The sequence below is a fragment of the Aethalodelphis obliquidens genome, unplaced genomic scaffold, assembly GCF_003676395.1.
Source record: "Aethalodelphis obliquidens isolate GAN/ISIS:26980383/991018 unplaced genomic scaffold, ASM367639v1 scaffold80, whole genome shotgun sequence".
Taxonomy (NCBI): Eukaryota; Metazoa; Chordata; class Mammalia; order Artiodactyla; family Delphinidae; genus Aethalodelphis; species Aethalodelphis obliquidens.
The window spans coordinates 694,488-717,350 of record NW_020838024.1 but is presented as its reverse complement, the minus strand read 5'-3'; the positions used below and the strand labels follow the sequence as shown (position 1 = coordinate 717,350).

At 43.7% G+C, this 22,863-nt stretch overlaps 1 protein-coding gene across 1 annotated transcript in view; it reads left to right on the top strand.

Annotated features, from left to right (window-relative positions):
• EGFLAM (EGF like, fibronectin type III and laminin G domains) overlaps window positions 1–22,863 on the top strand; it is a 171,033-nt gene that overhangs the window by 111,279 nt on the left and 36,891 nt on the right. Inside the window, exons 8-13 of the mRNA XM_027092654.1 lie at window positions 8,823–8,938; window positions 9,531–9,849; window positions 10,515–10,615; window positions 11,866–11,966; window positions 13,975–14,119; window positions 17,370–17,559. Of these exons, the coding sequence (XP_026948455.1) occupies window positions 8,823–8,938; window positions 9,531–9,849; window positions 10,515–10,615; window positions 11,866–11,966; window positions 13,975–14,119; window positions 17,370–17,559 (972 nt within the window). The remainder of the gene's footprint in view (window positions 1–8,822; window positions 8,939–9,530; window positions 9,850–10,514; window positions 10,616–11,865; window positions 11,967–13,974; window positions 14,120–17,369; window positions 17,560–22,863) is intronic.

Genomic DNA, 22,863 nt, shown 5'->3' with positions numbered 1-22,863 from the left:
TAGTCCCCTTTCCTCTCCATTGGGATGAAATTATATATTCTTTCATTTACTACCCATAAATTGTTAACTTTCAAACTTTTATGGTCTAAAGTTAATAAACATCTATTACCCTCTTCACAAACAATAAAAGGACCTTAGCAGCTTTGATCCAAATCAATTCCCTCTTGTCTTACATGTTACTTTTCAGCACTTTTGTTCCACTTTGTTTAATAGGTACAAGTTGAGGCTTTTTATTTATTTATTTTTACCGTAACGCTTGTTTAGATTTATCCATATAGTTTCTCTGCCCACTACCCTTTGCATCTTACTCTTTCCTTCTTCCTGAAGTTACTTCTCAGTAAATCCTTGAAGGTCTGTTAGGGACAAACTCTCTCAGGCTTTGCAATCATGTTTTTGTTTCACTCTCACTGCTGAACAATCATTTAATCAAACACAGAATTTCATGATGGTAATTATTTTCTCCTAGCACCTTTTCTCAGAGGAGAGAAGAGGGATGATAGGGTGTAAGTGTCTTTGGTTTAAACCATTTGCCAGTCAGAATACCTACAAGAGAACTGAACCACAGTTGGTGCTCCACTCTGAAACCACTTTAAGGAGCACAGAAAACCCACAGAGACACTGGAGCTCACTCTCACAATAGCATCAGTCATCTTGCCCTGCGGTTGTAGGTACATGTGTCTTCCTCCTCACTGGATTGTGAGCCACTGGCGAGCTGCGTCTCCTCTCTCTTTCTCATCTCAATCTCTCTATTCTACCTCCTGATTCCCAAGTGCAAGATCTGAACCAAGCCCTGTCTTGTACAATACTAAGCCAATTGCAGATCACACCAAATACATCTGTTTTTTGTCTGCTGCCCCCCAATCTCTCCTACTTGATCCATCCTTCACTCTCTGCTTTTCTAGATCATTCCCGTCAGCATGCAACCATGTTTACCACACTCACAGAAAAGATTTTCTGGATCCCACAACCCTTCCATCTACCATCTCATTTCTCTGCTTTCCTTCAGGCTAGAGTTATTGCGTTGTCTACATTAACTGTTACTACTTTTTTTCCAACGTCCTATTAACTCTTCAACTCACTCCAGTCTTCTTCCAATCCCACCACTCATGTAAAGAGAGCCAATGACCTCCATATTTCCAAATATAAATTCATCCCATGAACATAGAACATGCCATTAAATTTCTTAAAGTAATGTATAAATGATAATGAATGTTTTTATACATCTGACTATTTTCTTAGGACAGATTCCTAGGAGTAGAATCAGAAAATCAAATAACTCAAACACTTGGTATATACTGTCAAATTATCTTGCAGAAAGAGAAAGAGAGGGGTGGGGTGGAGAGAGAGTAAACTCTCACTTTTCAAGCCCTGTTATTTTCCTGACACTATGGACAGTAGTTTTCTGTTATTAATAGTTACTTGAGAATTACTACTAAACTCCCAGTGAAAATGACTGATTAGACACTTACAGCATTGCCAATGACCAGATTAAAGCTAGGGTCTTTCAACAAACTTTTTTTTTTTTTGCATTTGTCATGTGCAGAGCACCTTGTAAGAAGATTTTGCTCTTATAGAGAACATTCACTCATTCACTCACTCTCTTATCTAAGTAATACATACCGAGGGCCTGCTGTATACCTAACCCTGCCAGCCACTCTTTCAGCTGTTTAGAAATACTTTACTTGCCTATCTAACTTGTACACTGCCCACTCCACCGCAAGTCCTGAGCATCCCCACAGAATGTTGTCAACAAATTAGTATTCATTATTCTCTGAAGTTACAAAGAGTCCACACCTGAAATTTTCAGCACACCATGATGCAAACATGGCCGTAGGTTGTCCTGCTGTGTTCACAGCCACCTCTTGCGTTATGCTTTGCCTGTGTATCTCCTCCATCAGCAGGAAGTAGAGACGCAGGTACCTCACACCTTGGTTTCTGGCCATCTGCTTAGCTTTCCACAGCCCCATTATCTTTAGAAAGGGAGACTCCAAGGGAGAAGGCTACAGCGAGTTGTGCTTAGCTGACTGGTTTGTGTTCTTCCAAAGACAACACTCCACAGGGGTTGTGCAGTTGACGCCTCCTCTGTGTGTGCAGGCATAAAGATCATAAAGGAGTCAGGGAAGTTTTGAGGTGAGGGCTCTAGAAGTCATTTGGTGTCTGGGGTGACATTCTTGGGCTGTTGTCAAGTAAGGGTTTCATGAAGCATGATGAATGGAAAAGAGCAAACATACCTGCCTATAGCTGGTTCTCTAGAGCCATTCTCTCCCAACCATCCCACCCCTACCACCACAGAAACGTACCCCGGGATGAGTTAGTTTCGCTCAGGTGGAAAGAAAAGAACCAGACAGATTATTTGTGGGAAAGGGAGGAGCAAAGGAAACCATTCAGCATTCTTGCAGAGCCTCTGAGTCCCTGTGGCCGAGGCTGATGTTGGGGTTTTGAGGATGTCCAGCTAATAACACTTCTTCTCTTTGTCCATTTTCTGAACCAACTGAGAAATAAGACAACAAACTCAGACGATAAAGAATCAAATGCTTGTCCTTGTTTAGGATAAAGGCTAGATCAGAGAACATAGTTTAATCTAAGGCACAAGCTCCCTTTTGCAAACTCCCTTTTGCCCAATCCAGGCTATGGAACCCACTTGAGGGAAGGTTTGGGTTTGCAGAGAGATCACACCTGCCCAGGTCACTGCTTTCCACTTGTCGAGGTAGAGAAGGAAGGTGGGAAAGACCAAATTTGCCCCAAATTCTTCCTCGCTCCCCCAGGTCCTTTGATAGATTAGCTTCACTCAGTTCAGAAATATGGACCAAATGCTTCTACTCAGCATCTAAGTTTCTCTCTACCTCTGTAGGGAGGCGAAAAGGTTGGACGAGCATTCAACAGTATTTCAGGAAGCTCTTCTCATGATTGCAGCTTCAGGAGTGAAGAATAAGTGCTCCTCTCTCATCATTGCTAAGAGCTGTTAAGAAAAGAGACCCAAATACAACCTGGTCCTTATGAATGAAGATGAATTCTGATAAATGATAACTCACATCTTCTGGGAGGCTTATATTATTGAACACAAAGTTACAATCCCCAAGACGTGTAACTTCCATGCTGAACTAACTCCTTTTTTCATCCACATAAGTGAAATTCCCTAGTTGTTTCTTTTTCAAACTTCGCTTGGAGTAACAGATGCTTGCAATGTGTCTGAATTAAAAGTGTAAACTTTAGGGTCGCAGAATGTTAGTGCCAGCAGGTCATCAAATCCAGTCCAGTTCCTTGTTTTGTTAGAAAACACGAGAACCGGTGAGATTAAATGACTCGTTCAAGGTCACACAGTCATTTGTGTCCATCTCTCTCCCAGTTTTTGGTTTCCATGACTAGGGGTATTTCCAACTATACCACGATACATCAGAGAAACTTACTGTTCATAGAAAACTAGTGATGATTCAATAAAACCAAACATACAGGTTTTTTTTTTTTAAACAAAAGTCATCCTGTAATACAGTAATAGAAATTTGTCTTTTCTATATTAGTTTTCCTTGTAGTGGAATAACCCTTGAACTTGTTTTGTATTCAGTTAATGGTTTGACTATTCTGGTTCTAAATAAATGACTCCTTTTCAATGTTCTCTTTTCCTAATTAACAAAGTGTCAAGTAGAGAGAGATGAGTTATGTACTTTAATTACAATAACCCCAGGCTACTGGGAGAATTCTTATCAGTGGCTTGGACTGTGCGTTCTGTGCTCACTTAGAAACAGCATTGGTAAAATCTTTAGGGAAGCCATGGATTTGAGATCTGAGGTGGTGTGGTCATCAGGAAACACGAGTGGGGAACTTAATTCCAGATGTCTTCACACCATACTGTGTCTGGTACTCTCTCTGCTCATTTCCTTCCTGTTAAAAATGGGAAATGACAATTAGCCTGGATAATTATGAGAAACAGGAAGAGATGCTGCAAAGAGTATTGGAGTGCAGCATCAGGAGTCCAGAATTCTAGACCAGCTCTGCCACTGAACTGTCTCTGTGGGCTAGTCACATGGTCTCTCTGAGCCTCAGTTTACTCCTCTGTAAAATGGACTTGTGCTAGCTGATCTCCAAGGCCTTTCTACAAAAGTCAAGATGTCTTTGACTCTAAGTCCTTCTAATTCCACATTGTCATCCTACCCTTATCTCACACGCTTTGTTTCCCCAAACAGAGCAGTAACCTCTGGCTTCAAAGAGATAGGTTATATGCAGTGTCAAACAGAAGCAGTGATTATAAGGACCAAAGAACCTTATTCATTGAACAATATATGCCTTATTTTACTTGTCAAAATGAGCAGAGAAGCTGGAGTCATTTTCATTCTCATCATGGTACCATTTCATAGCTGCAGCAATGCATTTGTGGTCCTTTCCTCTAAGAGTTTCCTTCAAGGTAGACTTCCTAGGGTGGGTTAAAGGGCAGGACGAGAACTCAGTTACCCACACTCCAACGCCTGGTTCCTCTATATCCTTCTGGCTAAAGTATATTAGATACTCGGTGTCAAAACGTGTATGTTATTTTGCATATTGAACTAAGGGTCATATGGTTTGGTTCTGGTCCTGAATTTTCCACTAATGAGATGCATGACCTTGGTTTCAAGTCACTTCTCTTCTGTGGCCTGAGTTTCCACATTTATGAAATGAGACTTTTGGACCGGATGGTGTCTAAGTCCTCTTCCAGCTCTAAACTTCTAGCTCTGAGTTGGGGAAAGAGACAGGAATGGTGGCAGTTTGGGGAGAATGTCTTTGGATTTGGGGGCAAAGTCTCACCGTACAAGGATTTGTCCCCGATATTCCACCACTTAAACAGGCCTGACCAGCTGGGCCAGGACAGGACAGAGTCCCTCCATAGTGCAGCGCTGTGGTAGTATCTCCCATGCCTGGTGGAAGCCTTGGCTTCTGGTGAGTATGTGAAGTATTACTTAAATGGAGGATGGGGAGGTACATCAAGAAGTCTAAAATATGGTTCCTGCCCTCAGGGGGTTCACAACTGAGTTGAGAAACACAAGGGCAACATTCTGAGGCTAGGAGTCCAGAGGATGTAAAAACCATCTTGAATATCCATTGAGTTCAACAAACTGTGGAAGCTTGTTCTGCGCTCATGATTAGGGACATGTATTCGTGGGTGGATGGCACTGTCCAGGAGTTGGAAGAATGTCCTACAGGCCTTGGCTTGCTCCATCTTTTCTGGAGTCACCATTTTTTTCCCAGAAGGGTCTGTTTTCTCTCTCTCTCTTTTTTTTTTTGCGGTACGCGGGCCTCTCACTGCCGTGGCCTCTCCCGTTGCGGAGCACAGGCTCCGGACACGCAGGCTCAGCGGCCATGGCTCACGGGCCCAGCCGCTCCATGGCATGTGGGATCTTCCTGGACCGGGGCACGAACCCGTGTCCCCTGCATCGGCAGGCGGACTCTCAACCACTGCGCCACCAGGGAAGCCCTATTGTTCTCTTTTTAAAATATCACTTGATTTTGGTCTTTGGATGATACACATTCAGCTCTGTCTCCACAGAATGCATGCAGCTGGAAGGGTGGCTAGACTATGTATATAAGGACACACAAGAGGGAAAAGGAAGGTGATGTGGACAAGAGCGTTAACCAAAGTCTTGGGGTAAGAAAACACAAGATGTGTTCACAAGTCAACTGGTAAACCAGGTTGGCCATTAAAACTTTGGAAGAGGGGGAAAAAAAGAGTCAAAACCATGCTCTGGAGTCCGATTATAAGTGTCATGATGTAATCAAAAAAGAGACCAAGGATAAATCTAGTGCCGCTGTATATTGTCTGTGTGCCTTTGAGCGAGTTATTTAATCTTTTTCAGTTTATACCTTCACATGGTAAAATGGGAGGAATAATACCAATTTCACAGGATTTTGTGAGAATTAATAGAAACAATCTATGAAAAGCTCTTGGCACGGTAAAAATGAGCAATAAATGTTAATTTTCTCAATCCCAGGCTCTTCCTCTTTCCACAGTGATTTCTTCTCCTGCAGGCACTGGGAAAGCAGCAAACTTGGTTTTGAGTTAGGCTCGGCCAGTTACAAAGTGTTTCATCTTGGTCAAACCACTTAACTGCCCTGACTTCAGTTTCTTATCTACCAAATGAAATTCACCACACTTACCTTTCAGGATTATTGTAAAGTTTAGAAATGTATGATATGAAGCAAACAACAGTACCTGTCAGTAGGAGAGAGGCAGTAGGTTTCAATAAATAATGGTGATAGGAGAAGGGAGGAGAAAGAGGAGTTGTGATCATTGGAATTCTCGACCAAGGAGCCTGGACATCTATCTTGTTGGCAGTTGGGGTCTTTGAAGATTTTTTTTTCCAGATAGAGTATTATAAGATGAAATGCAGAGAATCTTGAGATGATGAGAATAGTGCCAGAATGGCTAGAATGTGCAGAGGGCAAGGGTGAACACCCTGGAGGTACGGAGGCCCACCTACGGAAGAGAAAACCCAGGTCTCTCCATGCATGTGTACATAATTCTTTTATTAGCAAATGAATTGGTTCTAGTGAAATTCATCCATTCTGAAAATATGAGAGAGACAGAGATAGAAATGGAGAGTGAGGAAGGGGAGAAGAAAGAGGCCCAGAGAAAGAGAGAGAGGCAGGGAGAGAGGTAGAAAGATACAGAGAGACAAGAGAGGGGAAGCTGTTTTCAAGGGCCTCTAGCTTTTTGTGTGAAGACATCTGGCACACAGCTGTGCTGGCTGGATGCAGGTGGCTTAAGAGAATTTGCATCCAGGTTCAAATCTGACATCAACAGGCTTGAATTTTCAGCTGACATGTGGGCTATTTTAAATAAAACTGGGGAATTGGCGTGGAGGTGGTGAGAACACCTCCACCAAGATGTGCCTGATACCTGAGAACAGGACCTTCTCCGATGTCTTTGGATCAGCTGCCGACCACGTCTCCCTCTTCCTGGTGCAGGAGGAGATATCCGGTCAGCAGCGTGCCCACTGAGCAGGCATCCCACACTCCCTTTCTGACATTTCCTTTAGTTTCGTGTTCAATCTGCTTGCTCTTTGCTTACAAGAGGGTGAGTTTGCTTTTGTGAGAAAGGTGTTTGGCTTAGCTTATTCTGCAAGCAGAATTGTCTTTAAGTTCAATTTATGTTTTTAATGTCATTTTTTTCTTTTTTTAACTAATCATTCAATAACTAATGGGCATCAATGACCTACAAAAGTCAGTTCCTGTTGCCAGAGTTGTTACAGCCGTAAAGCCTGGTGCCTGGTGTGACTGGATTAGAGAAGGCAGCTGGTACCTGTGCCTACCCAAAGCCACCAGGAGGAAATGGGGGCGCTATGGAGCAGCACTTTGAAAGGCTCTCAGATCCTGGGGGTAGGGCTTCCTGTGTCTAGCCTAAGTCAGGACTGCTGTGGATCAGTAGACTTTGTGGATGACAACTAAATAAAAATGTTAATCTGGCCATCCCCCAAAGAACAATACCCTGTATTGTCCCCTATGAGTTTTTCTCAGCCCACCTTACAGTTCTGAAAGATCCTGTTGTCCTGCTAAGATGTTTGGAAATGGTTGACCTCCAAGATGCCACCCAGGGACCCTTTTTTTCTGGGTGTGGGAGTGTTTGCTCTAGTATAATGCCTCTTTCTTATTTTGAAGAACTTTTAATGAAGTATCTCATATGTCAAAAGTATATATATACTTTTATATATATGTGATATTACTTTTATGTTTTTATATAATATATAAAAATAATATGAACACTCATGGGTACCCAGCATCTGTCTTAAGAAATAGAATATTATAGAGTACTATCAAAGGCCCCTGTGTGTCACACCTCTTTCATATCCCTCTTCTAACCTTTCCCATGTATTTTTGGTCCTTGCCTTACTTTTCTCAAGCGTTTGAATATAGTCGGCCGTCCATATTGATCCGTGGTTGGTTGAATCCGTGGATGCAGAATCTGCAGATACCAAGGACCGACTGTTCTCTGCCCTTTTATATAAGGAGCTTGAGCATCCGGAGGTTTTGGTATCTGAGGGGGTCCTGCGCCAAAACCACCCCTCAGATGCCAAGGGAAGAGGGACAACTGTATATATATATATCCTTAAATAATATATAGTTTTTCTTGCTGTTGACTTTTATATAAATGGCATCAAACTGGATATGTTCCTGTGCAACTTGCATTTTTTTCGTGAAATCTTGTGAGATTCAACCACCTTGATTTATTAAATATGCATTTATTCATTTCCTGTGTTACACAATATCCCATTCCACAGATATACTATAATTCATTTATCCATTATCTGTTGATAGATTTTTGGGCTATTACTTGATATTATAAAAATAGCAAAGTTGGGTTTTTTAACAATTACAAATTCTGATGCTATGAATGTGTTATGCACATGTCTCTTTGCACATGTGGAAAAGTTTCTCCAGATTTTGTAAGTTGGGGTGACATTGCTGCATCAAAAGCTATGAACATATTCTACTTCATTAAATATTTCTAAGTGTTTTGCAAAGGGGATGTACCGGTTTACACACCTAACATCAGCGTATGAGTCTCCATTGATCCCATCCTTGGTAGTATCCTTTATTGCCCAACTTTTGTGTTTGCCAGTCTTGTCAGTATAAAATGGCGGCTCTTTCTGGTTTTAACAGGCATTGCCTTGATTACTTAGGAGATGAAATGTTTTTCATACTTTTTGCTCAGTGCTGCTTCCTCTTTTGTGTCGAATTCCTTGTGTGTTTCCGATACATCTCTATCCATTCAGCACAGCTCTGTATGTGGCTGCATTAGCGTAAAAAAGGGAGCAAAGGCATGTGCTGACTGCGGTGTGCTGCTTTTCTCTGTGAAGGCCCCGAGGAATCAGGAAGTGGGCGCTATGGACCCCATTATCTAACCGACACAGAAGTCAGCGAGGACGATGACACATATGAAGACGACTTAGACTTGGATATTTCCTTTGAGGAGGTAAAGAAAAGTACTGCTTGAAAACCTGGGTGTTTTTGTTTCCTTGCTGAACAAGGTGATGTGGTCAATGGACCACTAACGTTTTACTTAAAACGTACTTCACTTGGCTCATTTGCTTTTAACACATTTATTTCCTCTATTAGGCACCAGGTGATCATAAATTAATAGTAACTAGGTACGAACCGTGCTGATGCTCTGTAGTCAGCTCCTGCCTGCTGCCTTCACAATCTGGCAAAAACGTATTTAGATTCCCACCAAGTGAAATTGTATAAACTCAGTGTTTATAAGGAAATGAACAATTCTTTGACGAGGTAAATGCAATTTTGTGATATTGTAGTAATAATAAATCACATAATATCAGCCTTAGCACTGATTTTCTGAGTAATACAGGAGAAGGTCCTTAAAATCCTTGAGCCCCAAGTTCTTTATCCATAAACTGGAGTCAGTACTATTTGTCCTCTGTACATCCCAAGGTTTTGGTAAGTATCAAAAGTGACTATATTTTCAAGTGTTAGGCGTCAGCTATAAATAAGGCAGTCTAATTACTGTGCTCTGTGTTAATCCTGAACTCCTTTTCCTTCTCTGTCTTCAGGTTAAACCGCTTCCTGCTATCAAAGAAGGGAATAAGAAATTGTGGGTGGAATCCAAGATGGCGCCCAGATCGAACCCGATGACCGTTTCTAGGCTTGTCCCCGCTACCCCAGCATCTCTCCCCATGACTGAGGTGGCGCCTCAGCCCACTCCAGTGGAGAGGAAAGGGAAGAATGGTGCGGCTGTGATGCCAAGGCTTTTTGATGTGTCTTGTGATGAAATTCTCTGCTCTGCTGACAGCTTTTGTGTCAATGACTACACCTGGGGGGGCTCTCGATGCCACTGCAACCTGGGCAAAGGTGGTGAGAGCTGCTCAGAAGGTAGGCCCTTGGGAGGTGGGGTGGGGAACATGGTGGTGGGTTGGCCCTACTGGGAGCCAGAGGGCAGTTTTGCATCCACACGTGGTTCCTTCAAGTCCTTTTTCTAAGATAAGCCCCTTCTCCCATGTTTTAGTCACTAAATTAGCTAGTTAGCTACACAGGGCAAATGTGAGGCAACTTCCATTGCTTCTAGTTAGATAGCAGCCCTATTCTTATATGTGCCAAACATGTAGTCCTTTCAGAGCAATTAATAAGTCATCCTGATGGCATCTTGGGGGATGGGTTTACTTTTATCACACCTCTACTAAGAAAATGCAGCAGAAACATGTGCGTGAAGGTTAAGAAGGATAATAATTGAGCCAACTTATATTACACAGATGTACAGCTAGAAAGCAGGTGTCAGCGGCCTTAAAGCCATTGATTTCTCTTTAGGGTGGCAAGTAACCATCTCCAAAGATCCAGTTTCTCCCTAAGAATTTCAGAAGCTCAAAGTCCCAGGAATGAGAATCCTGGGGGTAAAGAGTAGAGTGAAGAAGACGGTAAGCTAGGTTTAACAGACTGTCAGGGGTTTTTACTTAATGACATCCAGGCAATGGTGTGTACTGATTTTTTGCATTTGAAGTGAGGAAACAGCGTGCTTTGATCTTGTCTTTTTCTCTTTTCAGATATTGTTATACAGTATCCTCAGTTCTTTGGCCACTCCTATGTAACCTTTGAACCTTTGAAGAACTCTTATCAGGCATTTCAAATTACTCTTGAATTTAGGGTAAGAAGGATTAATCCTTTGATGAGTGCTTACTGGACACCGTAACACAGCAGTGTGCTACATCAAAGGGAGGAGGAGAGGGGAGAGGAAGCAGAGGGTAAACCCATTCACAGGTTAGCGAGAACGATGGGCACACTCAAGGGTGGCGGCAAAGGGAGGGTGGGTTCTGTATGTTACTGAACTATGGAAATGATTGACCTGAAGGTTCCCAGGAAGAATATTTGGGTTCCACACATGTTGCTTGTGTTGACTGAAAAAAAAATGCATAACCTAAAAGTTGAGAATTATGTTTTATTCAGCAAATTTGCTGAGGACTTAAGCCCAATAGCTCTAAGGGACTGTTCCCCGGGCTAAAGTCCTCAGCAAGTCCACCAAATAAAACATAATTCTCAACTTTTAGGTTGTGCATTTTTTTTTCGGTCAACACTCATAATAGTGACACTTCTCAGGCCAGGATTTCAGAAGGTATAAATGCATTCTCCAGCCCCAAATTCCTTTTCAAGGAAGCCTAAACAACGTTCATTATTATGACTGTAACTGAACAGATAGAAAAATGACTATATGCAACCCTGGCACACAGTGAGGGCCCAATAGATGCTCTCTGATCTGAATCAGCTGTGGATCAGAATTCATTGCCTTCAGCTTAAAGTGATTCTTTTGCGTATCTCAGATGACAGGAAAAGGTTTGGCGATATGGAAACAAGTCCCCTTCAGGTCACGGTCAAAGTGTTGAGGGTCCAAAAGATGATCTGTCTCAGCCTAGGACAGACAACATGGGTGAAAACTAAACTAGTCCATGGGCTGTTTGTATTGTCATGTTCTCCTAATGGAAGGAAAGAAGCAAATTTGCATGGGAAATTTTTTAAAAAAGGAAAAACTAAAATGCTCTTTGGTGAGAATAGGATTTGATGAGCATGAGAGCAGCCCCTGTGTGACTGCGGTCTTTGTGCACATGGTTTCCCAGAGCCTCTGCCGGTGGATCCATGAAGCCAAGTAAAGAGTGGGTCAGATATGAGGCCACCTTCCTCTCGCGTCACTGCAAAATTCCTCACACACTGTTTATATCGCTGCCCTCTGTTTATTGAAAGTGGACTGGGACTGGGTACCTGGGAAGTAATTGGAGTCCACATGCTTGTAAATAGGAACGCAGTGGAGATGCTCAAGTTTCGTATTCATGAGTGTTTCCAGGTGGCCCTTTATGGAAGAAGAGGCGCTCATTGTTCGTGTGGCTTTCATTCCTATAATAACAGGCAGAGGCGGAGGATGGCTTACTGCTCTACTGCGGGGAGAATGAGCACGGGAGGGGGGATTTCATGTCCCTGGCTGTCGTCCAGCGCTCACTCCAGTTCAGGTAACTCCTGCCAAAAACCCCTCAGACTTTTAATACTACCCTACGTTATGTTTTCCTTTTTATAGTGTGAACAAAACCTATACACAATGGATCCCTGTAAATAGAGGAACAGTGTGTATAAGATGAACATGGACCAGTTTACTAAATACTGGGGTATCAGGATGGCAGGGTTGCCCCTCAGATTTGAGTTTGGCACCTTGTGATCATTTATTCATTCAACAGCAAATGTTTCTTGAGCCACCGCAGTGTACCAGGCACTGCTGCAGCGCCTGGGAATGTGGCAGTGAGCCAAAGCGACTGAGTCCCTTCTCTCCTGGAGCTTCGGTGGATGTGATGGGCAGAAGGCTGGGACTTCCTCCTTGTCCCCTGTGGTAGATACAGCTGACAGCGCAGAGCCCAGAGAGGAGCCTCCTAAGCGTTTCCAGAGGCTCGGACCCCATCCTCGTCTTTCCTCAGGGCTGTGGTGGACTATTGGACTTACCTCCTCTGCCCTGATCATTTGTGTCCCAACGCACCTTGGAAGCCACCTTTGGTTTACGTGTGGTTTTCTGCATGCAGAGTTCTGTGGACGTGTGAGTGTTTTAACCACCCTCATGGAGGTGCACACGGCACCTATTAGAGGACAACCAATGGGGATCAGCTGGGTGCTTCTCCATGGCTCACTGATTAAGATCCTGCTGACACTATTCTCCTGCGGCCTGACCGTCAGCAGATGACTTAACCTCTCCGAGCCCATGTTTCCTCCCAGGACTACTGTGGGCATTAAATGAATGAAAACATGAGAGTACTTAGAGCAGCGCCTGACCCGTAGCAAAAGCACTCAGTAAGCGCCAACCACGATTGTCTTTTGACTATTTTAGCACAAAAATTACTTTGGGTTAAGAAGGATGAGACTGTCAAGCATCTCACGTGGGGTAGAAAATGCCCCCACCCCCATCCCCGCATCCTTTGCTAAATGCGTTGATTGATGGGAGATTGAGGTCAGCCAGCAGGATCTGGGGCAGTGGCCCTAACCTTATGCGGATCTAACCCTTGGAGGATCTGATTGACTCCCGCTAGCCCCGCTGGTTATTTGCTGGTAGCAGCTCTCCATCTCTGCGACTCCTACTGCGTGATTCTGAGATCCCCCCCGCTGTGTGAGCCTGTTTTGCGATGCCCCTTCACCGCATTCCACTCCACTGACGATCAGGAGACAAAGGGAGGCCGTGAGAAATGGGCAGCAATTAGTGCACATCCTGATACGGACAACACCCGCCATACTTCCTTCCCCACCGGCAGTCTCAGAACTCATGGGGGACATGGCATGGTGGCTGCTTGGAGGTTGCCTGGAAAAGGTCAGAATCCTACATGTCAGGCATAGTGACCAGAGGGCACCCCAGGCCATACGGAGGTTGGGAAAAAAAACAAGAATAATGCAACTGTCTGAGAATGCTCGTTCTCCACCCACATCCCCTCTGAGTGGAGACTCCCACGGAAACCATCCCTGCACTCAGGCCCAGCTGAACACAGATGGCATTGCTGGCCAGCTTGTCAAAATGAGTGTGAAGACTTGGTTTCTTTTTTTTTTTTCTTTTACATTTTATTTACAGCACTGAGCCTGTCATTTCGGAGTTGTGGGAAGTCCCCAGAGAAATCCCCGGAAGCAGAATGATTCAAGCTCTAATTCTCTGCACCTTGAGTCCATGTTCAGCATCTGGTCATTGCTGAGAAGGAGAGGGAAGATCTTAGTTGCCCAGGATTCTCTAAGCTGCAGAGAAAGTTGGGTTAAAGGAGACTCCACACTGAAAGGTTCTATGGGCAGATTAAAGACAACCAGGCTGCGGAGGTCCCAGGGAAGGAGGCGTCTGGCTCTTCCGTGTGTAGATGTAAACAGCTCTTGATATTTGTAAACCTACTCTGGACAGACTGGCTCTCAAAGAAGCCATTACCCTGGAAGTGATGTCCATGGAGTCTGAAAACATAATGTTGGTCGATCTAAGAATTTTCCTTTTCTTTTCTTCCCCCACAGGTTTAACTGTGGAACTGGGCTTGCCATCATCGTGAGTGAAACCAAAATCAAGCTAGGGGGCTGGCACACGGTTACGCTCTACAGAGATGGGCTGAACGGGCTGCTGCAGCTGAACAACGGCACCCCGGTGACAGGCCAGTCCCAGGTGAGTGCGAGCCTCACTCCCTGCCCCCCTGCCCAGCACGCACCACAAGCACTCTGGCAGGATCCCACTGCAGAGAGCTGACAGCCCTGGCAGACGGGCTGCTTTTCATGGCAAACCCATGCATCCTGGCTCTGATGTGCCCCTGCCAGCTTTCCACCCGAGGTGGGCTTTCAGGGCACGTGTCCATCCCACATGTACCGAGGAGAAGGGTGACTGCCAGCATCGTGGCCCTGGGTGCACAGGGACGTGCAGTAGGCTCTGTGCCTGGGGACGTGTTCTCTTTCTACAAGGACATCAATGCCGGGGGGGTGGAGGAAGGCCCATATTGGAAGAATTGAAGCCATTATTAGTGCCAAACACAAAGCTTGCTTTTAAGGCAGAGGTGTTGCAATCCTGTGGCTTTAGAAAATCGTCCCGAAAGGTTCCCTTGGTTCAATATTCAGGAGTAACCCATTCATCCACCTTTTTGGGGCCATGATTATAGGAAGTGGTAAAGCAGCGTAACTGTTGGGCTACTCAGTAAATCACCTAGGTATTCACATATTTGTCATGCTCTGAGCAATTTTAGGACTGTGTTTAGAATAAACAGTTGGGATTAGCAACCTGCCAAGGAACCGAGCCTGTAATTCTAATCAGGCAGGTATCTGTATTCTCTGAGGAAAAAAGTAGCAAAAAAACCTTTGTATATATGTGTATAGCTTTCTCCTTGCCCGGGCTCTTCACTATTCTTTGCTGACAAGACATGTTATATTAAGGGTCATGACTTGCTGATAAAAAAAAAAAAAAGAATAGAAAAAATTAAATCTCATTCATTTGAATCCCAGTGCTTCCAAAAGAACAAGAATCCAAATAGAGTGAATGTGAATCCAGGAAGATCATTTATGCAGATATGCATATATTTCTAAGGAAGGGAACGATGGAATAAATGCACTGCAGAATCACATAAACGCCAGAACAACAGGCCTACTATGGTTAAAATTAAATTTGACAGGAATAAAGACACTTTGAACTTGGGTCCAAAATACTAACATGAATACAGGTGGAGAAGCTGTAACAGAAGTAACACGTGTAAATGTCTTATGGTTTAAAACAAGGAAATTCAATAAAGGTTAATAAATAGGGCCATGTGATAACAACAAGCTAAAGATATTATAGGCTGCATTAATAGAGGCATAGCATCTAGGAAAATGGAGGTGATAATCCTATTCTATTCTGGTGCCTATGTGTGTAGTTTGCAGTACTCTAACAGGGACTCTAATCCTCGAAGAGGATTGCCTTCAGAGTATATGATTTTAATGCATGTAAGCATTAATTACAAAAAGCATGTAATTTTGTGGATACTCAGGGCAACATCTGCCTCTCTACTACCAAGACTTGCTAAGCAAGTTGTATAAGCAGGACCGCAGATGTGGAATGTTTGAGAAAACTGTCTCAAGAGATAGTGACTCTGTCTTAAGTCAGGGTTCCCCCAAAACAGACCTGAGATGAGGAGTCTTATGCAAATGATGCACGAAGAAAGGGATCCCAGGGCTTCCCTGGTGGCGCAGTGGTTGAGAGTCCGCCTGCCGATGCAGGGGACACGGGTTCGTGCCCCGGTCCGGGAAGATCCCACATGCCGCGGAGTGGCTGGGCCCGTGAGCCACCGCCGCCGAGCCTGCACGTCCGGAGCCTGTGCTCCGCAACGGGAGAGGCCACAGCAGTGAGAGGCCCGCGTACCACAAAAAAAAAAAAAAAAAAAGGGATCCCATAGGAAACCTGTAAGAGAGGGGGTTAAGACGAATGGGGGAGGGACAGAAGTCAGTAAGAGTGAGATCTCAGGCAAAGTTCATCAGGATCTGGCTTTAGCCTGATCCCACAGGGGAGCTCTGGCGTGTAAGTAGTACCACGGAGTGATGCCAGCCCAAAGCAAGGGAATTGGACTTTCACACTTAAGCACCCATTAAAACTTGTTAAGGGCTGTGCCAGGGGACTGCAGACTCCAGGATACCACCAGTTCTCTGCATGGGCAGGCAAAGCAGCCTCCAGAGGCCCAAAGACAACCCTCATTAGAGGAAGGTAAAGGCTAGGCTCAAAGACTATTGCCTGGGATGTTGTGAAGGGAGCTTCAGAGGAGCTACCCACCCCTCTGATGCACTTAATGTTCCAAACAAGGAGAAAAGGATTTAGCTGTCGGGCTCCTGCTGTGGTCCTGGATCAGGGAATAGGGCCAGAAGGGTGAGGAAGGGATCCAGAAGAAGTAAATCCTGAGGATCTTGGTGAAATAAGCCAACAGGGCACTCAATTCATCTCACGAAAGCTATATGCCAGTGGCTGGCAAAGAATTAATCCTTAAAATCCACTGTAAATACTTCAAAGCTGCCTAGCTCATATTTAATATACTATTTACCAACGATTCTTATCTTTTTCGTTAGAAAAGCAATGATTAGATGTTTTACTTATTGATAACAAAAGTATAAAGGGTATAGATTACATTTCAGTGGCTTACATTCTAGACATTTTATAACTTCTCGCAGCATACCTTCTCCCAACCTCCTTCTCTACCCTTTAATCCAAGCAAATGAGATATTTCTGCAATAAAAACAACAACCAAGAGCACCTTAATTCTGTCCCACCTAATGTTCAGCTCTGTATTTTGTAACCTCAAAATCTACAATCCAGATTGTGGTTTAGTCTAAGATTGGAAATGTCCCTACTTAGCTGTAATAACACTTAAAAAAAATTGTATCCATGAGCAAATTTCAAAATATTTTGCAACTCAGTCTTGGCAATTTCCCTCTCCCTCACAAATGCCTCTTGCAGGATATAGTATAAAGGTGACTAGGACAGTAAAAGGGTAAACGTTAGCCCACGTATACACAAAATTAGTATTATCACCTTTTGAGACACAGAATAGCCCTATGACCCATCCAAGATACACAGTAAATTGGTGTCAGGACTGGAAAGAGAAAGGTTTTTTTTGGGATGCCCATCATGGTACACTGCCTGTTGGGTTGCTCCTGGCTCTAACCCACCTTCCCTTCCCTTCTAGGTTCCAAAATCATCCCTTCTCGAAAGACAGCCCTCTGAGAAGCTCTCTTGGGTTTTCTATGGTAACCGTGGGTTTAATTTTCCAGTAGGACAGTGACTTAAATACAGATGGAAGAAAACACTGGTGCTATAAATTGCATCTTAACCATGTCCCTCATGAAAACCTGTTGTGTTTTAGCTTTTGACTTTGTGTAGTGAGTTACTGTTTCCATCTTTCTTAAAGGGCCAGTACAGTAAAATTACCTTCCAGACGCCTCTCTATCTTGGTGGGGCTCCCCGTGCTTACTGGTTGGTGAGAGCAACAGGGACAAACCGAGGCTTTCAAGGCTGTGTACAGTCACTCACTGTTAATGGGAAGAGAATGGACTTGAGGCCCTGGCCGCTGGGGAAGGCACTCAGCGGGGCTGATGTGGGTAAGTGGTTGCCCAGTGGGTGGGATGCTCTCATGGGACTGCCTTTCTGCTTTGGGCCAGGGTGGGGAGAAGCTTCATGGGCTACAACCCTAGGCAGATGGTTAATGCAGAGCTTTAGGAGGGAGGTGGGCCTGAGGGGTGAGGTTGGTGCTCTGAAGACATGATGACCTTGAATCTGAACACTCAGACGTGGTAAATAAGACCAAGGGTGGACCAAACCCTTGGTTGTGTCCTGCTGTCATTTTGGCCCTCTTCATGAAACGTAGCCTGGTCTCATCTGACAAGGCAACAGCAATTCAGCCCTTTCACCCTTCTTCACCCAGTCCAGTGGAAGAACCAACACAATAATGTAAAACGATCTTTCGTATACTCTTTGCTTCTAAAAGAAATGGCCACATTCCAATTCTTGACCACCGTGCCGAACACGTTCTTGACGCCCTCTCATTTATTCCTCATACTGACTCGAGGAGGTAGAGATTATTATTATACTTATTTTACACATGAAGACACTGGGACTTGTAAAAGTTAAAGAACTTATCTGAAAAAGGGCAGAACTAGGATTATGGTTTTTTTCTTTTTTTCTATTTTCCTTTTTTTAAATTAAGATTATTTTTTGAGTAGTTTAAGGTTCACAGCAAAATTTGGGGGAAGGCACAGAGATTTCCCATATGCCCTCTGGTCCCACACACACGTAGCCCCCCACCCCCCAATTATCAACATCCCCCACTGGAGTGGTATATTTGTTACCATTGATGACCCTGTTGACACATCATAATTGCCCCAAATCCATAGTTTACATAATGGTTCACTTCTAGTGCTTTATGTTCTATGGGTTTGGACAAATGTATACTAACATATATCCATCATTATGGTATCATACAGAGTATTTTCACTGCCTTAAAATTCCTGTGTGCCCTGCTTATTCATCTCCTCCCCCCATCTCCAACCCCTGGCAACCACTGATCTTTTTATATTCTTTATAGTTTTGCCTTTTCCAGAATGTCATATAGTTGGAATCATACATTATGTAGCCTGAATAGATCGGCTTCTTTCAGTTAGTAATATGAATCTAAGTTCCCTCCATGTCTTTTCATGGCTTGATAGCTCATTTGTTTTTAGCACTGAATAATATTCCATTGTCTGGATGGACCACAATTTATCTGTTCACCTACTGGAGGACATCTTGAGTGCTTCCAGGCTTTGGTAATTATCAATAAAGCTGCTATAAACATCCAGGTTTTTGGGTGGACATAAGTTTTCAGCTCTTTTGGGTAAACACCCAAGAGTGTGATCGCTTGATCATGTGGTAAGAGTATGTTTAGTTTTGTAAGAAACCACCAAACTGTGGACTGTATCATTTTGCATTCCCGCCATGAATGTATGACAGTTCCTTTTGCTCCACATTCTTGTTAGCATTTGATGTTGTCAGTGTTCCGTATTTTGGCCATTCTGATAGGTGCATAGTGGTATCTTGTTGTTGTAATTTGCATTTCCCTGATGACGTATGATATGGAGCGTCTTCTCACATGTTTATTTGCCATCTGTATATCTTCTTTGGTGAGGTATCTGTTAAGACCTTTGGCTCATTTTCAATTGAGTTGTTTGTTTTCTTATTATTGAGTTTTAAGAGTTCTTTACTTATTTTGGATAACAATCCTTTGTCAGATGTGTCTTTTGAAAATGTTTTCTTATCTGTGGCTTGTTTTCTCATCCTCTAGACATTGTGTTTCACAGAGCAGAAGTTTTTAATTTTAATGAAGCTCAGCTTATCAATTATTTCTTTCATGGATCCTGTCTTTGGTGTTATATCTAAAAAGTCATTGCCTTACCCAAGGTCATCTAGGTTTTCACCTATGTTATTTTCTATGAGTTTTATAGTTTCATGTTTACATTTAGGTCTGTGATCCATTTTGAGTTAATTTTTGTGAAGGTTGTAAGGTCTGTGTCTAGATTCTTTTTTTTTCTTTTGTATGTGTAAGCCCAGTTGTTCCAGCACCATTTGCTGAAAAGACTAGGATTGTTTTTAAAGAAATAAGGACATTTATTCCATCACCGAAGGCAGCAGATAGATAATTCTAAGGTTGGTTAATTCAATGACTGTTTTAGTCAGCTAGGGCAACCATAACAAAATACCACAGACTGGGTGGTTTAAACAACAGATATTTATTTTCTCACAGTTCTGGAGGCTGGAAATCCAAGATTAAGGTGTTGTCATGTTTGGTTTCTCCTGAAGCCTCTCTCCTTGGCTTGCAAATGGCCACCTTCTCACGGTGCCCTCACATGGCCTTTTGTCTGTGCTTGAATCCTGTGTCTCTCCCTTTTCTTATAAAGACACCAGTCAAATTGGATTAGGACCACTCACATGACCTCATTTAACTTTCATTCCCTCTTTAAATGCCCTGTCTCCAAATACAGTCACATTGGGAGTTAGGGCTTCAACCTATGAATTTTGGGAGGACACAGTTCAGTCCCTAACAGCGACTCAATGACGTTAGAACTCTGGGTTGGTATCTCAGTGGTTCTCTTGTTTTTCACTCATAATCCCAAGATGGTGCCACAACTCTGAGCATCACATCCTCATATGACATTGTTATTGCAAGAAATGGCAAGTTCCTTTGTTGGGTCTCTTTGTTCTCCATCTTCAAGATGTCATTTTGAAAGAACGCATGGTGAATACCACGTGCGCACAATCTAGCTCTACCATTCACATTTGCCTGCGTTTGCTCTACCACATATGATCCTATTCCGCCCTCTCTCCATTTCTGAGTCAGAGCTAGGATTCGATCTTTATGACTCCAAGTACAGTTTGCTTGTTTTGTAGCTAATATTAGTTGAGCACCTACTACATGTAGCCACCATCCAGAACTACTTTAATCTTCTCGAGATTCCTACAAAGTAGGTGCTATGATTAGTCTTAGTGTTTACAGATGAGAGCTGGTGGTTCAGAACAGTTAAGTAACTTGCCTAAGGTCACACAGCTAGTAGGTGGTAAAGCTAGTAAATGGTGACCTCAGCAGTTCTGGCACCAGTGCCTGCCCTCTTAACCACATCTGCCACATCAGAGGCTCCCCAATTGGTTTCAAATTGCTTCCTTCTACTTTTCTCACTCCTAAAGGTGACACCATTGTTAAAACTACAAAAGATGGAGTTTACTTGAAAGGAAAAGATTACTCTCCACCTGTTATTCCCTATGTTACTTTTCCCCTCAATTGATCACTTGGTCAAAGCAAACAACAGTAGTGACTAAAGCTATTACAAAGGCTCCCGCTGTGGTAAGGTGAGAACCAGCAAGCCCACAAGAAGTCTCCCGTGCTGTTGAAGAGTCTGGACTCTGAAGGCAGATTGCTTGGATTTGGCAGGTCAGTTAACTTCTTTGAGGCTCAATATCCCCATCTATAAATAGTACCTGCCTCACAAGATTATTTTGTCCGGATGAGTCACGCTGCATATAGAGCACTTAGAATAAAGCCTTGCACAGAGCAAATATGTTGTAAGTGTTTCCTGTTGTTGATGTTATTATTAATATTCTGACTCTACCGATCCACAGGGTATAAGTTGTTTCTTCTCTCTTCATTGAACTCACAGGGAAACAGCCCTGAAGGACAGATCTGGCAGTCTTGTAATCTCTGACAGGTAGTTAAGAAGTTGCAAAATTGAGTAAGGGCCAGTTTCTGACAGCATTTTAAATTCTCACCCGGTACAATACTAACCTCTCCATGGAGCAGATGAACCCGGAGGACCCACCTTGCTGGCTCTGGGATCCCAGGGAGCAGCTATTGGATTATTCCGTTGCTCTCTGTCAACCTTAGTGGCAGGCATTGGTCACATGGCCTTTTTTTTCCCCATTTCTTCCCATTTTCCCCCCTGGGGTACAAGAACAGGGCTGGCTATCCTTCCTTACCTCCATATTTGCTTTCCTTTGAATAAGTCCTCTGGAAGTTCAAGTTCCTATAACTTCAATGCAGTCTCACCATGGGGGAGACTGGGCTCTTGGAAACAGCGGTTAATTTCCCATGGAGATGCAGGCTTCCAGAAGAGGGTGAGGACAGTTGCAAGTCATGGCTCCTTCCCTCTGATCTCTAACTTGGCCTTGCCGGCTTCAACCACAGTTTTTTCTCTGTCCCACCTCCCCAAACCCAAGAAACCTGTTTCCAAGGGGCCTTTCATTACTCGACCCCTCCCACCTCATCTCCTTCATTAAATTATGTCCAGCTATTGGATTCTGTGTGAACTCACATTCTAGAATAGTCAGCAATCTCAGCAAAATTTTGTATTCTCTGGCCCAGACTTTTCTTTTATTATTTCCACCGAAATTCTCCAACCTAAGCCACCACCACTCATTTTTTCCAATCCCTTCTTGGATCCCCGCCCTGCAGTGTCACAGAGCCAACTTCCCAAGTTATTCGAGACTCATGAGGTCTGCAGGGGCCACGGGTCTCACTATGGCTTATCACTCTCTTACTCTTTCTTCCACTTGGTAAATACTGATTTAAGCTCCTGTGCTGGTCACAGCACTGGGTGCTTAAGATAAAGCAATAAACAAGACAGGATCTCAGCTCATCCCTCCTGTCATAACTCTCCCTAGGAGAGACCAAATTAATTAAATAAACATCACAGACATAAATGTAAAATTACAATTTGGAGTGTTACAAAGGGGAAGTGCAATACTAATGTATAATAAGGAGACTTATGGGCTGGGGGTCAGGAAAAGCATTTCTGAGGCTGGAATGGGAAGTTGATATCTGAAGCAAGAGTAGGAGTTAAAAAGCAGAGACGAGAGGGAAGTGCATTCCAGGCAGAGGAAATGCCCTGTCCCAGTGGGAGTATGAGGGGAGGTGGGTCTCATGATCTTGTCTGTGTTTTGCAATGATCCCTCTGACTATAGACAGCTTTATGGAAAGAGTCTTCATAGGGGGCATGTAGACCAGCTGGGAGGCTGTGCAGGAGTTCAGATCAGAGATGATGGTGGTTTGATCCAGGGTGGTAGTGGTGACACACTTGACAGATCCTTAGGATGGGAAATAGACAAGCCTCACTGTTGCGCTGGATTGGGGGGCGAGGGGCGGGGAGGCTCCTCGCCGTCCGTGGGCTCCTTAGTGTATTCCACTCCACCTTCTCTTCCCTCCTTGGGAGCCTGATCTCTCTCCTGCCCCTCACTTCATTTTCTTGCATAAACTTACATAACAGCTGGTGTATAGGAAGTATCAGTGTCAATAAAAGTTATTTTATATATTGATGCGGTCCTGCCAGCTCCCTGTACACATGACCTGGCACCTCCTTCCTCCTACTCTCAGAGTTGAGAGT